The 14,989-nt window shown below is 35.7% G+C and overlaps 1 protein-coding gene and 5 non-coding genes across 6 annotated transcripts; 2 read left to right on the top strand and 4 right to left on the bottom strand.

Annotated features, from left to right (window-relative positions):
• Positions 1-2,517: 2,517 nt before the first annotated feature.
• Trnat-ugu (transfer RNA threonine (anticodon UGU)) lies at positions 2,518-2,590 on the bottom strand. The gene has a single exon. It is a non-coding gene; the product is annotated as a tRNA-Thr (tRNA).
• Positions 2,591-5,622: 3,032 nt separating this feature from the next.
• On the bottom strand, positions 5,623-5,695 carry Trnat-agu (transfer RNA threonine (anticodon AGU)). The gene has a single exon. It is a non-coding gene; the product is annotated as a tRNA-Thr (tRNA).
• Positions 5,696-5,934: 239 nt separating this feature from the next.
• On the top strand, positions 5,935-6,006 carry Trnaq-uug (transfer RNA glutamine (anticodon UUG)). The gene has a single exon. It is a non-coding gene; the product is annotated as a tRNA-Gln (tRNA).
• A 3,172-nt stretch (positions 6,007-9,178) lies between these two features.
• Trnat-agu (transfer RNA threonine (anticodon AGU)) lies at positions 9,179-9,251 on the bottom strand. The gene has a single exon. It is a non-coding gene; the product is annotated as a tRNA-Thr (tRNA).
• A 239-nt stretch (positions 9,252-9,490) lies between these two features.
• Positions 9,491-9,562, top strand: Trnaq-uug (transfer RNA glutamine (anticodon UUG)). The gene has a single exon. It is a non-coding gene; the product is annotated as a tRNA-Gln (tRNA).
• A 1,455-nt stretch (positions 9,563-11,017) lies between these two features.
• Positions 11,018-14,584, bottom strand: LOC120328225 (uncharacterized). The gene is made up of 4 exons (XM_039394656.2): positions 13,378-14,584; positions 13,065-13,117; positions 12,452-12,577; positions 11,018-11,568 (listed from the first exon to the last, which is right to left on the bottom strand). The coding sequence occupies exons 1-4, from the start codon at positions 13,459-13,461 to the stop codon at positions 11,478-11,480; spliced, it is 354 nt and encodes a 117-aa protein (XP_039250590.2). The 5' UTR covers positions 13,462-14,584; the 3' UTR covers positions 11,018-11,477.
• Between the last annotated feature and the right edge of the window lie 405 nt (positions 14,585-14,989).

The following is a 14,989-nucleotide window of genomic DNA, read 5'->3' as shown; positions in this document are numbered from 1 at the left end:
GTTTCGAGTGGCCCGCGCAGTATTTTCCGAAATTAATTAAACTAAACTTAACCCGACGTCTCCCACAAATTTGAGCCACAGTTGACACTTCCCATAAAAAATTAAGTAAATTATTATTAAAGCATTTATTCAAATGCAGCATTGTTCAAACGCGCGAAAGACACGACTAAATGAAAATTCAACAAAATCAAATTGTGCGATCATTGGTCGAGGAAAATTAGAGGAGTTTTTATCCTTCTTGTAGGCTTTGATCATCCTTATCGCCTCAGTAAAATAAAAAAATGTACAATATCTTTGCTACTGGTTCCGGTATACATTGTTTTTTTTTTTGTTTGCATTTTGCTATCGTGTTTACGTTATTTTTGCGTTGAATAAAACTTCTGAAATTTAGTCACACCGTGAAAATCCCTGCATATTGTGTTCAGATATTCACAATAGTTTTGTGCAATCCAGGCGTTTGATTCAAATTCTAACGTAAACTGAACTGGTATAATATACATCTATATTTAAGTTTGCGGCCCGCAATGAGTTTCCTCGTATGAAAGTGGCCCGCGGCACTAAAACGGTTGGACATGCCTGAAATAAGGTATTGCCACCAAAAGGACCGCCGTAATGAATTTCATCTCTGAGTCACCTGTACCATGTCTTGGTGATTAGTAACTCAACAGCTTCAAATCGATTGTATTTATAGAACGAGCGTTATATAGCGCCCCATTATCTACACAAAATCTTCGAATATCTCGAGCAACTGTCAGGTTGATCTCAATTTTGTACAAGCCGAGCAGATTCACATATCCACAAGAGACAACAGTGATACTTGTCTTCGCGCAAGGGAGGGATCTGCCTAAACTCTGGCTCGTAATAATAAAAGAACATCGTACATATTATGATGCAGATAAAATTTTTATGCACAAAAATCAGCAAATCAAGAAGAATAACGTTTAAGTGTCGCAAAACTTGATGAATTTTGCTAAATATGACATTCGCAGAATATATGTGTAGTATATATATATACTATATTGTTTGGCACAAAATTTTAGGACAATTCGGAGCTGATATATGTCCCGTACTCGGCCTTAGAATCTTGTCGGTGATCAATCGCCCCAGTTTGATGTCTGTTTACTGCCTCATTGAATGAGTAGACGCGAGTATATGCGAAATATCACTAAAATACGATAAAACAGTTGCCTATAATTTTTTACACAGTTAGAGAGCATGATAAGGAAAGTTGATTTTTTGAATGAAGTTTATCAAATCAGATATTGTCTCGCTTTATACATTTCCATAAATTCGAGACAGAAGTGATTGCGTAGTTTTTTATTCTAAATATGCTACTTCGTAATTTTCATTCCTAATCTATCATTTGCATTTCTTGGCCACCAGCGCTGTTCTTCAGTAAGAATCGAGGAACGCAAGTCGTGACCCAGGTATTCAAGTTGATTCTGGAAAATAAAAATATTTGAGGGTAGTACTTTGCTGTATTTGTAATTGAGCCCTTAAAAAATGTCAGATTACTCCTGAAATAAAACGGCAACATCCACGAGATTTAAAGATACCAGTTACTAAGTCCATGCATCCGTAACAATCAACTATTAGATGAATAGTTATATATTTGTAAATATGATTCGATAATACATTTGAATTGGGCTGGGATTAAACTTGAGACAAACGATTAAAGAAAGAATATAAACAGGGGTATGTTATGTGAACCAAGATGGCGGACAACGGAACGTAGTATGTGTACCAGGTTAGGTCATAATTTCAGGCACAAATAACAAATTCGCAAGATCGCAAAAAATATGTATCCAAACTAAATATAATCGGGCAATATATTCTCCCATTATTATGTTCGCAGACTGCCGTGCCATTTTTTAAGAAGTAATGCATACATTAAGAAGTAATCTGGTCGTAAGCCGACGCAACGGCGAGTTACCACAAACACAATTGAATTAAAATAGAAAGACATTTAAATTCTTGTCGTTGTCATGGATTGACTATTGTGCAACAGAAAAGGCCATCCTACACTAAAAAATTCGGCTCTTATAACGAACGCGTAATTGCGGCAAATTTCCGATTTTGGTAAAATTATGTTGTGTTCAGTTTTATTGCTTTTTCACACAGAGTACGGTTGCAATAAACGCACCTTGAGTCCGCAAAGATTTTCGCCGGTGAGAAAGTAGTTCGCGACCAAAAAGGTTGGGAAACGCCGGGTTAGAGTAAACAGATAGGGTGTCGATAAAATCCCTTTACAATTTCAATTTTGTTATGAAGTCAGTCCTCAATATATTTTAACCAGGTTTGTTGTTTTTTAATCAGTAATTGTTTAAGTATTTTTACTTCATATAATACGTCTGTGAGTGCCAAAATATTACATCTTTGCAATTTTGAAAAATTCCAAGACTTCATGGACACCCTCTTTATTTGGTAAGATCCATGGAATAACGTAAGTAAGATCCATGGAATAACAAATGGTTGCGACCACACACTTACGGGCACACCAAGATTTGAAACAAATAAAGGCACCACTGGGATTCGAACCCAGGATCTCCTGTTTACAAGACAGGCGCTTTACCAGCTAAGCCATGGCGCCGAACAACATGCACTAAGTAAGGTATATGCATCTACATCTCTCTCTATCACTTTCTTTATCTTTCTCAGTCTAAGACTATTTACCTCTTCATCTTATAATAGTTTACTATATTCGAAATTATTATATTCAATTATGAACTGTTATCTACAATTAGGGCTGTCCAAAATCGAATATTTTTTGATTCGAATCGAACTGAACATTATGCGAAGCCTGTAGGAGCTATTCTAATCCTATTATCATTAGTCTTGATTCTCAAGGTTTTGTGTGGTATTTTCAGCAAAATGATTAACAACCAATAGATAGATAAAACTGCTCCTAAAAATTTATAATTTGCATTTAGGAAGGTCACGAATTAGGAGCTAGTTTGATGACATTATTATATGATGACCGTATTGGTACAGCCATCAAAATGCAAAAGTGCAATAATTTAACATGATAATAGGTGGATAATAGAAGTTCCATTGAAATTATGCAGGGTCGTCCAACCCGTGACCCGCAGAAGAGTTTCGAGTGGTTCGCGCAGTATTTTCCGAAATTAAATAAACTAAACTTAACCCGACGTCTCCCACAAATTTGAGCCACAGTTGACACGTCCCATAAAAATTAGGTAAATTATTATTAAAGCATTTATTCAAATGCAGCACCGTTCAAACGCGCGAAAGACAGGACTAAATGAAAATTCAACAAAATCAAATTGTGCGGTCATTGGTCGAGAAAATTATAGGAGTTTTTATCCTTCTTGTAGGATTTGATCATCCTTATCGCCTCAGTAAAATAAAAAAATGTACAATATCTTTGCTACTGGTTCCGGTATACATTGTTTTTTTTTTGTTTTGTTTGCATTTTGCTATCGTGTGTATGTTATTTTGCGTTGAATAAAACTTCTGAAATTTAGTCACTCCGTGAAAATGCGTGCATATTGTGTTCAGATATTCACAATAGCTTTGTGCAATCCAGGCGTTTGATTCAAATTCTAACGTAAATCAGAACTGGTATAATATATATTTATATTTAAGTTTGCGGCCCGCAATGAGTTTCCTTGTATGAAAGTGGCCCGCGGCACTAAAAAGGCTGGACATGCCTGAAATAGGGTATTGCCATCAAAAGGACCGCGTAATGAATATCATCTCTGAGTCACATGTACCATGTCTTGGTGATTAGTAACTCAACAGCTTCAAATCGATTTTATTTATAGAACTAGCGTTATATAGCGCCCGTTATCTACACTGCTAACAAAATCTTCGAATATCTCGAGCAACTGTCAGGTTGATCTCAATCTTGTACAAGCCGAGCAGATTCACATATCCACAAGAGACGACAGTGATACTTGTCTTTGTGCAAGGGAGGGATCTGCCTAAACTCTGGCTCGTAATAATAAAAGAACATCGTACATATTATGATGCAGATAAAATTTTTATGCACAAAAATCAGCCAATCAAGCAGAATACCGATTTAATTGTCGCAAAACTTGATGAGTTTTGCTAAATATGACATTTGCAGATTATATGTGTAGCATACTATATTGTTTGGCACAAAATATTAGGACAATTTGGAGCTGATATATGTCCCGTACTCGGACATAGGATCTTGTCGGTGATCCTTTTGATGTCCGTTTACTGCCTCATTGAATGAGTAGACGCGAGTATATGCAAAATTTCACTAAAATACGATAAAACGGTTGCCTATAGTTTTTTACACAGTTAGAGAGCATGATAAGGAAAGTTAATTTTTTGAATGAAGTTTATCAAATCAGATATTTTCTCGCTTTATACATTTCCATAAATTCGAGACAGAAGTGATTGCGTAGTTTTTTATTCCAAGTATGCTACTTCGTAATTTTCATTCCTAATCTATTATTTGCATTTCTTGGCCACCAACGCTGTTCTTCAGTAAGAATCGAGGAACGCAAGTCGTGACCCAGGTATTCAAGTTGATTCTGGAAAATGAAAATATTTGAGGGTAGGACTTTGCTGTATTTGTAATTGAGCCTTTAAAAAATGGTAGATAACTCCTGAAATAAAACGGCAACATCCACGAGATTTAAAGATACCAGTTACTAAGTCCATGCATCCGTAACAATCAACTATTAGATGAATAGTTATATATTTGTAAATATGATTCGATAAAACATTTGAATTGGGCTGGGATTAAACTTGAGACAAACCATTAAAGAAAGCATATAAACAGGGGTATGTTATGTGAACCAAGATGGCGGACAACGGAACGTAGTATGTGTACCAGATTAGGTCATAATTTCAGGCACAAATAACAAATTCGCAAGATCGCAAAAAATATGTATTCAAACTAAATATAATCGGGCAATATATTCTCCCAATATTATGTTCGCAGACTGCCGTGCCATTTTTAAGAAGTAATGCATACATTAAGAAGTAATCTTGTCATAAGCCGACGCAACGCGAGTTGCCATGAACACAATTAAATTTAAATAGAAAGTCATTTAATTTTTTGTCGTTGTCATGGATTGACTATTGTGTGACAGAAAAGGCCATCAGGCACTAAAAAATTCGGCTCTTATAACGAACGCGTAGTTGTGGCAAATTTTCGATTTTGAAATTCGGTAAAATTATGTTGTGTTTGGTTTTATTGCTTTTTCACACAGAGTACGGTTGCAATAAACGCACCTTGAGTCCGCAAATGTTTTCGCCGGTGAGAAAATAGTCCGCGACCAAAAAACGTTGGGAAAAACCAGTTTGAGTAAACAGATAGGGTGTCCATAAAATCCCTTTACAATTTCAATTTTGTTATGAAGTTAGTTCTCAATATATTTTAACCAGGTTTTTTTTTTTTTAATCAATAATTGTTTAAGTATTTTTACTTCATTCAATACATCTGTGAGGGCCAAAATATTACATGGTATCGATAAATTCCCTTTGCAATTTTGAAAAATTCCAAGACTCCATGGACACCCTCTATATTAGGTAAGATCCATGGAATAACGTAAGTAAGATCCATGGAATAACAAATGGTTGCGACCACACACTTACGGGCACACCAAGATTTGAAACAAATAAAGGCACCACTGGGATTCGAACCCAGGATCTCCTGTTTACTAGACAGGCGCTTTACCAACTAAGCCATGGCGCCGAACGGCGTAGGCTATGGTATATGCATCTACATCTCTCTCTTTATCACTTTCTTTATCTTTCTCAGTCTAAGACTATTTACCTCTTCATCTCATGGAGATATTCTGATGTTTGAATCTATGATTAAGAATGTTAAAATAATTACCCGTTGATTTCCGATTAATTTTGATCAAAACGAGTTAATTGATTTAATTTGATTACGTATATTTTACCAATTATCACAAGCGCCATCACCGCGTCGGCCCCATGGTGTAATGGTTAGCACTCTGGACTTTGAATTCAGCGATCCGAGTTCAAATCCCGGTGGGACCTGTGTGGCGTTAATCTCGCTTACTAATGTATGATTTGATGAAAACTTTTTGTATAAACTCATAGTCACACATTCCTGATTCTTGCTTTTTATTAAACAAATACTATTTCGCGTAAGCCTAAAAATATGATTTAATAGAGAACCAGTAACTTCTTCCCAGGGATGGCCAATACCGAATAGTTTACTATATTCGAAATTATTATATTCAATTATGAACTGTTATCTACAATTAGGGCTGTCCAAAATCGAATATTTTTTGATTCGAATCGAACTGAACATTATGCAAAGCCTGTAGGAGCTATTCTAATCCTATTATCATTAGTCTTGGTTCTCAAGGTTTTGTGTGGTATTTTCAGCAAAATGATTAACAACCAATAGATAGATAAAACTGCTCCTAAAAATTTATAATTTGCATTTAGGAAGGTCACGAATTAGGAGCTAGTTTGATGACATTATTATATGATGACCGTATTGGTACAGCCATCAAAATGCAAAAGTGCAATAATTTAACATGATAATAGATGGATTATAGAAGTTCCCTTGAAATTATGCAGGGTCGTCCAACCCGTGACCCGCAGAAGAGTTTCGAGTGGCCCGCGCAGTATTTTCCGAAATTAAATAAACTAAACTTAACCCGACGTCTCCCACAAATTTGAGCCACAGTTGACACGTCCCATTAAAATTAGGTAAATTATTATTAAAGCATTTACTCCAATGCAGCACCGTTCAAACGCGCGAAAGACAGGACTAAATGAAAATTCAACAAAATCAAATTGTGCGATCATTGGTCGAAAAAATTATAGGAGTTTTTATCCTTCTTGTAAGATTTGATCATCCTTATCGCCTCAGTAAAATAAAAAAAATGTACAATATCTTTGCTACTGGTTCCGGTATACGTTGTTTTTTTTGTTTGACTTTTGCTATCGTGTGTATGTTATTTTTGCGTCGAATAAACTCACAATAGCTTTGTGCAATCCGTTTGATTCAAATTCTAACGTAAATCAGAACTGGTATATCATATATATATATTTAAGTTGGCGGCCCGCAATGAGTTTCCTCGTATGAAAGTGGCCCGCGGCACTAAAAAGGTTGGACATGCCTGAAATAAGGTATTGCCATCAAAAGGACCGCTCAATAAATTTCATTTTCGAGTCACCTGTACCATGTCTTGGTGATTTGTAACTCAACAGCTTTCAAATCGATTCTATTTATAAAACTAACGTAATATAAGCCCCGATATCTACACTGCTAACAAAATCTTGGAATATTTCGAGCAACTGTCAGGTTGATCTCATTCTTGCACAAGCCGAGCAGATTTACATACCCACAAGAGACAACAGTGATACTTGCATTGCGCAAAGGAGGGATCTGCCTAAACTCTGGCGCATAACAATAAAAGAACATCGTACATATTATGCAGATAAATTTTTTATGCACAAAAATCAGCCAATCAAGCAGAATAACGATTTAATTTTCGCAAAACTTGATGAGTTTTGAAAATATGACATTCGCAGATTATATGTGTAGCATACTATATTGTTTGGCACAAAATTTTAGGACAATTCGGAGCTGATATATGTCCCGTACTCGGCCTTAGGATCTTGTCTGAGATACATCGCTCCCAGTTTGATGTCCGTTTACTGCCTCATTGAATGAGTAGACGAGAGTATATGCGAAATATCACTAAAATACGATAAAACCGTTTCCTATAATTTTTTACACATTTAAAGAGCATGATAAGGAAAGTTAATTTTTTGAATGAAGTTTATCAAATCAGATATTCTCTCGCTTTATATATTTCCATAAATTCGAGACAGAAGTGATTGCGTAGTTTTATATTCTAAATATGCTACTTTGTAAGTTTCATTCCTAATCTATTATTTGCATTTCTTGGCCACCAACGCTGTTCTTCAGGAGGAATCGAGGGACGCAAGTCGTGACCCAGTTATTTAAGTTGATTCTGTAAAATGAAATAAATGAAGGTAAAAGTTTAAAAACACCTTTCTGTATTTGTAACTGAGCCTTTTAAAATTGTCAGATTACTTCTGAAATAAAATGGCAACATACACGAAATTTAAAGATACCAGTTACTGATTCCATGCATCCGTAACAATCAACTCTTAGATGAATAGTTATATATTTGTAAATATGATTCTATAATACATTTGAATTGGGCTGGGTTCAAACTGGAGACAAACGGTTAAAAAAGCATATAAACAGGTGTATGTTATGTGAATCAAGATGGCGGACAACGGAACGTAGTATGTGTACCAGATTCGATAATACATTTGAATTGGACTGGGTTTAAACTTGAGACAAACGGTTAAAAAAAGCATATAAACAAGGGTATGTTACGTGAATCAAGATGGCCGACAACGGAAAATAGTATGTGTACCAGGTTTGGCCATAATTTCAGGCACAAATAACAAATTTGCAAGATCGCAAAAAGTATGTATCCAAACTAAATATAATAGGGCAATATATTCTCCCATTATTATGTTCGCAGACTGCCGTGATGCATACATTAAGAAGTAATCTTGTCGTAAGCCGACGCAACGGCGAGTTACCATGAACACAATTAAATTAAAATAGAAAGACATTTAAAATCTTGTCGTTGTCATGGATTGACCGTTGTGCGAAAGGAAAGGCCATCATACACTAAATAATTCGGCTCTTATAACGACCGCGTAATTGTGGCGAGTTTCCTATTTTGAATTTCGGTAAAATTATGTTGTGTTTAGTTTTATTGCTTTTTCACACAGAGTACGGTTGCAATAAACGCACCTTGAGTCCGCAAAGGTTTTCGCCGGTGAGAAAATAGTTCGCGACCAAAAAGGTTGGGAAACGCCGGGTTAGAGTAAACAGATAGGGTGTCGATAAAATCCCTTTACAATTTCAATTTTGTTATGAAGTCAGTCCTCAATATATTTTAACCAGGTTTGTTATTTTTTAATCAGTAATTGTTTAAGTATTTTTACTTCATATAATACGTCTGTGAGGGCCAAAATATTACATGGTATCGATAAATTCCCTTTGCAATTTTAAAAAATTCCAAGAATTTATGGACACCCTCTTTATTAGGTAAGATCCATGGAATAACGTAAGCAAGATCCATGAAATAACAAATGGTTGCGACCACACACTTACGCGCACACCAAGATTTGAAACAAATAAAGGCACCACTGGGATTCGAACCCAGGATCTCCTGTTTACTAGACAGGCGCTTTACCAACTAAGCCATGGCGCCGAACGGCGCAAACTAAGGTATATGCATCTACATCTCTCTCTCTATCACTCTCTTTATATTTCTCAGTCTAAGACTATTTACCTCTTCATCTCATGGAGATATTCTGATGTTTGAATCTATGATTAAGAAAGTTAAAACTGATTACCCGTTGATTTCCGATTAATTATGATAAAAACGAGTTAATTGATTTAATTTGATTACGTATATTTCACCAATTATCACATACGCTATACCGCGTCGGCCCCATGGTGTAATGGTTAGCACTCTGGACTTTGAATCCAGCGATCCGAGTTCAAATCTCGGTGGGACCTGTGTGGCGTTAATCTCGCATATTTTAGTATGATATGATGAAAACATTTTGTATTAACTCATAGTCACACATTCCTGATTCTGTCACACAGTAATACCGCGAACAGTTGTTAGAATTAACAGCCTACAGTCATATGCTTTTTAAACAAATAATAGTTCACGTAAGCCTAAAAATATGATTTGATACAGAACCAGTAACTTCCTCCCAGGGATGTCCAATACCGAATAGTTTACTATATTCGAAGCTATTATATTCAAATATGAACTGTTATCTACAATTAGGGCTGTCCAAAATCGAATAATTTTTGATTCGAATCGAACTGAATATCATGCAAAGCCTGTAGAAGCTATTCTAATCCTATTATCATTAGTCTTGATCCTCAAGGTTTTGTGTGTAATTTTCAGCAAAATGATTAACAATCAATAGATAAATAAAACTGCTCCTAAAAATTTATAATTTGCATTTAGGAAGGTCACGAATTAGGAGCCAGTTTGATGACATTATTATATGATGACCGTTTTGGTACAGCTATAAAAATGCAAAAGTGCAATAATTTAACATGATAATGGATGGATAATAGAAGTTCTATTGAAAACAAACAGGGTCGTCCAACCCGTGGCCCGTAGAAGAGTTTCGAGTGGCCCGCAAAGTATTTTTCGAAATTAAATAAACTAAACTTAAGCAATCGTCTCCCACAAATTTGAGGCACATTTGACACCTCCCATAAAAAATAGGTAAATTATTATTAAAGCATTTATTCCTCGTCGTTCAAACGCGCGAAGGACACGACTAAATGAAAATTCAACAAAATTAAAAGCTATTGTGCGATCATGGGTCAAGGAAAATTATAGGATTTTTTATCCTTCTTGTCGGTTCTGATCATCCTTATCGCCACAGTAAAATAAAAAAATGTACAATATCTTTGCTACTGGTTCCGGTATACGTTGTTTTTTTGTTTGACTTTTGCTATCGTGTGTATGTTATTTTTGCGTCGAATAAACTCACAATAGCTTTGTGCAATCCGTTTGATTCAAATTCTAACGTAAATCAGAACTGGTATATCATATATATATATTTAAGTTGGCGGCCCGCAATGAGTTTCCTCGTATGAAAATGGCGCGCGGCACTAAAAAGGTTGGACATGCCTGAAATAAGGTATTGCCATCAAAAGGACCGCTCAATAAATTTCATTTTCGAGTCACCTGTACCATGTCTTGGTGATTTGTAACTCAACAGCTTTCAAATCGATTCTATTTATAGAACTAACGTAATATAAGCCCCGATATCTACACTGCTAACAAAATCTTGGAATATTTCGAGCAACTGTCAGGTTGATCTCATTCTTGCACAAGCCGAGCAGATTTACATACCCACAAGAGACAACAGTGATACTTACATTGCGCAAAGGAGGGATCTGCCTAAACTCTGGCGCATAACAATAAAAGAACATTGTACATATGATGCAGATAAATTTTTTATGCACAAAAATCAGCCAATCAAGCAGAATAACGATTTAATTGTCGCAAAACTTGATGAGTTTTGCAAAATATGACATTCGCAGATTATATGTGTAGCATACTATATTGTTTGGAACAAAATTTTAGGACAATTCGGAGCTGATATATGTCCCGTACTCGGCCTTAGGATCTTGTCTGAGATACATCGCTCCCAGTTTGATGTCCGTTTACTGCCTCATTGAATGAGTAGACGAGAGTATATGCGAAATATCACTAAAATACGATAAAACCGTTTCCCATAATTTTTAACACAGTTAAAGAGCATGATAAGGAAAGTTAATTTTTTGAATGAAGTTTATCAAATCAGATATTCTCTCGCTTTATACATTTCCATAAATTCGAGACAGAAGTGATTGCGTAGTTTTTTATTCTAAATATGCTACTTCGTAATTTTCATTCCTAATCTATTATTTGCATTTCTTGGCCACCAACGCTGTTCTTCAGTAAGAATCGAGGAACGCAAGTCGTGACCCAGGTATTCAAGTTGATCCTGAAAAAAGAAAATATTTAGGGGTAGGACTTTTCTGTATTTGTAATTGAGCCTTTAAAAAATGTCAGATTACGTCTGAAATAAAATGGCAACATCCACGTGATTTAAAGATACCAGTTACTATGTCCATGCATCCGTAACAATCAACTCTTAGATGAATAGTTATATATTTGTAAATATGATTCGATAATACATTTAAATTGGGCTGAGTTTAAACTTGAGACAAATGGTTAAAGAAAGCATATGAACAGGAGTATGTTATGTGAACCAAGATGGCGGACAACGGGACGTAGTATGCGTAACAGGTTAGGCTCATAATTTCAGGCACAAATACTATGGGAGGCACTGGGCTAGTCCCCGAACTCGTAATAGAACTAAAATAAGACAAATTGGAATAGAATTATGGCCTAACCCTAAGCAGGTACACAAACTACGTCCCGCCATCTTGGTTCACATACTTCGGGAGTACCCATTTAAAAACATACGGTAAATATACGTTAGAATAAATATAAAACAACAGACCAATTGTTAGAGTAAGCATATAATGTAAATTTGTGGTATATTATGAGTCAGGATAGATACAAAACTCCCGATAATCGGTTAGAGTCAACATACAGGGTATCCATAACATCCCTTTACAATTTGAATTTTGTTATGAAGTCAGTTCTCAATATATCTTAACCAGGTTTGTTGTGTTTTAATCAGTAACTATTTAAGTATTTTTACTTCTGTGAGGGCGAAAGTACATACATCTGTGAGGGCCAAAATAATACATGGTATCGATAAACTCCCTTTGCAATTTAAAAAAATGAAAGACTTCATGGACGCGCTATATATTAAGTAAGATCCATGAAAAAATAAATGGTTGCGACCACACACTCACGCGCACACTATCGTTGGATATCCACAGCATTCGGAAGATTTATCGCAATCATTTTGTCCAATTTGAATACATCTGGTTTGTATATTCAGGTTCTCATCGGTGTTATCGCTGTGGCTTGAATGAATGCTTAAAATACAATACAATATTTCAGAAATATTCCTGGTATATGCTCTATAACTATGACTGTTTGTGGTTCGTTAAACAAACCATACGGCTTTGTTGTTTATAGGCTAGAATTTTTGATTGTTAAGTTACACCGTTTCAGCTAGCCGGAAACGTGGGGGTTTCAAGAGCCTCGAGGGTCTAAAAAATGTTCCAAGCTACGGAAGATTGCTATGTATGCTTCAGTATTTCACGCCTTTCACCCCCCTGTAACAAGCCCCCCCCCCCCCCCCCCCCAAAAAAAAAAACATAATCCAGGTAAATTGGAACATTCTTGAGAAAACAAAAGTTTTACGCAAAGTGTCCTGAATTACTAAAACTTCTGGGTGAAATCGTACACAAACAGAAGTTCATCGGATGTTGAATAATTGTTTTCATGTCCGCAGAAGTAATTAAAAATTTATGTGTTTTGCTTTGGGGTCATCCTATACATATAAACATCGAACCATACCTCTCCTCCGGGTTATTATCAGAAACCTCCACAACGGCAGCGGGATCCACATTCTGTTAAAAATTATCAATTTTGAGTTTTCATGGTATTAAATAAATAAAATAAGTATTTACTGAAAAATTTATTTACTTTTGTATTTATATTCAGACCTATTTAAGGTCTTATACCATAAAAACTATTTTCTACGGGTCCGGCCTTTCGCTGAAACTTTTGCTGTTAATTTTTAATTCACGAGAACACTTTCTAAAATTCTCCTGTCTATATATTTGAGCACTGCTCTCTTGTAATAATAAAATGAAAAAGTATAACTAACCTTTTCAGATGAAGGTAGAGCATCCACCCAACATATCGTAGCGCAGATGCAGAGAACAAGTTTGAAGAATTTATCCGAAAACATTTCCAGGCTTTGGTGGTTTATCTGACTGCAATATGTCGGAATAAACACACGCGCCCAACATATATACCTTGTGATGTTTATTTTGTATTTGAGTATTTTGTGTTTTTCAAAAAGCGGTTTGCCGCGTTATCTCAGATGACGTGGGTAGAGAATTCGAGCAACGAGAAATTTTAGAAATTCGCAATCTTTCAGATTTGAGATTGCCACTCAGTTTGCAATAGTTTTTGTGAAAAGGATCTGAAAACTAGCATTTACATCTAGGATATATATATATATATATAATGAATATGTGCCCAGTAGAAACTGCGAGTACATGCGATTCTATCATAATGAGACTTAAGACGTTGTATAATCTTCCTTGACACTCTGTTGACCCAAACCCTATAAATGAGAAAAGCCATTACGTATGGAAGGCATACACCATTGATAACAGAATGTTTGCATTTGCTGATAACACGAAATATTACATGAGTGCGACAGATATCACACAAATTATTATAGGAACAACAGAGTTCGTTTATCTTGATTGTGTACATTGCTTTTAAGCCGGAATCAGTGCTAACCATAATTTTCTTAGAAGCGTACAACAGAGAGAGAGAGAGTTTATTCCATTGGTCAAACCATAAAACACACAATATTATGCAAACACATATAAACAAGAAATAGACAGATGCTTAGTTGGATGACTGGGAGGAAATGATACGACCCTTTGGGGTCATCAGAGTCTGTTGCCACCAATACAATTATATTGACGAACATTTTTTTATTTGTAAACATATTTTTATTAGATGACCTTGCCAATTGTGGCGAATTTACACCCAATCCCGCCCAAATTAAGTCATTCTATCTTAAACCGTGTTTAGACGGCAAGGTCTGCGGTACATCAGTGTCAAATGTGTACTGAGCCATGGCACTACGCGCCACCATTAAAACAATCCGCAGGGAGAAAGTGTCTGGTTTTCATATAAATGTGTACGTATTGAGTTGGGAGAAAGCGAGTCCTCATATTGTTTTGAAGGTATTAACGAAAATAGATAAGCGATTTGACTCATAGGTACTAATTTGATTTTAAAATACAAATCTAAACTTATTTTCATTCAAAACCTAAACGTGCCACGAAAGTTTTTATTAGGGTTATTCACCTTTGAGTTTGTATAAACATACAAAATACTTACAAATCAGCAAAATTGTTGCTAACTAAGCAGGAGCGTGAAGGGCAACACGTTATAGGAGTGAGTTTGTTGCTCTGTTTAATGATTTAAACAAAAATAATACAAATATTTCACTCTTACTTGACCTTCAATTTATTCGTTCTCGTGCATAACAACATCTACTATTTGTTAAGCCCCCAGATTGTTTTTGAAGTTAGGTATAAGGGGCACCATTATCAGAAACTCACTCCGGGCAGTAGAAAAGTTTGACATGCAACTGCAATAAAACCATAATAAAATACGCCGGAGTATCGAGGACCGCTGGGCAAGATGTTTTATCATGTTGCCTCTCCCGATTCCTCCTACGTCATACTTCG

Source organism: Styela clava, chromosome 7 (assembly GCF_964204865.1).
Source record: "Styela clava chromosome 7, kaStyClav1.hap1.2, whole genome shotgun sequence".
Lineage (NCBI taxonomy): Eukaryota > Metazoa > Chordata > Ascidiacea > Stolidobranchia > Styelidae > Styela > Styela clava.
The sequence above is the reverse complement of the archived record's forward strand: the minus strand, read 5'-3'. Positions and strand labels throughout refer to the sequence as shown.

Excerpts from the sequence above, each read along its gene's own strand:
- LOC120328225 (XM_039394656.2), bottom strand. The coding sequence starts at position 13,461 with ATGTTTTCGGATAAATTCTTCAAACTTGTTCTCTGCATCTGCGCTACG. Across the intron at positions 13,118-13,377 it reads CTCTACCTTCATCTGAAAAG|AATGTGGATCCCGCTGCCGT; the intron begins GTTAGTTATACT and ends AATTTTTAACAG. Across the intron at positions 11,569-12,451 it reads TATCCAACGATAGTGTGCGC|GATCAACTTGAATACCTGGG; the intron begins GTGAGTGTGTGG and ends TTCTTTTTTCAG.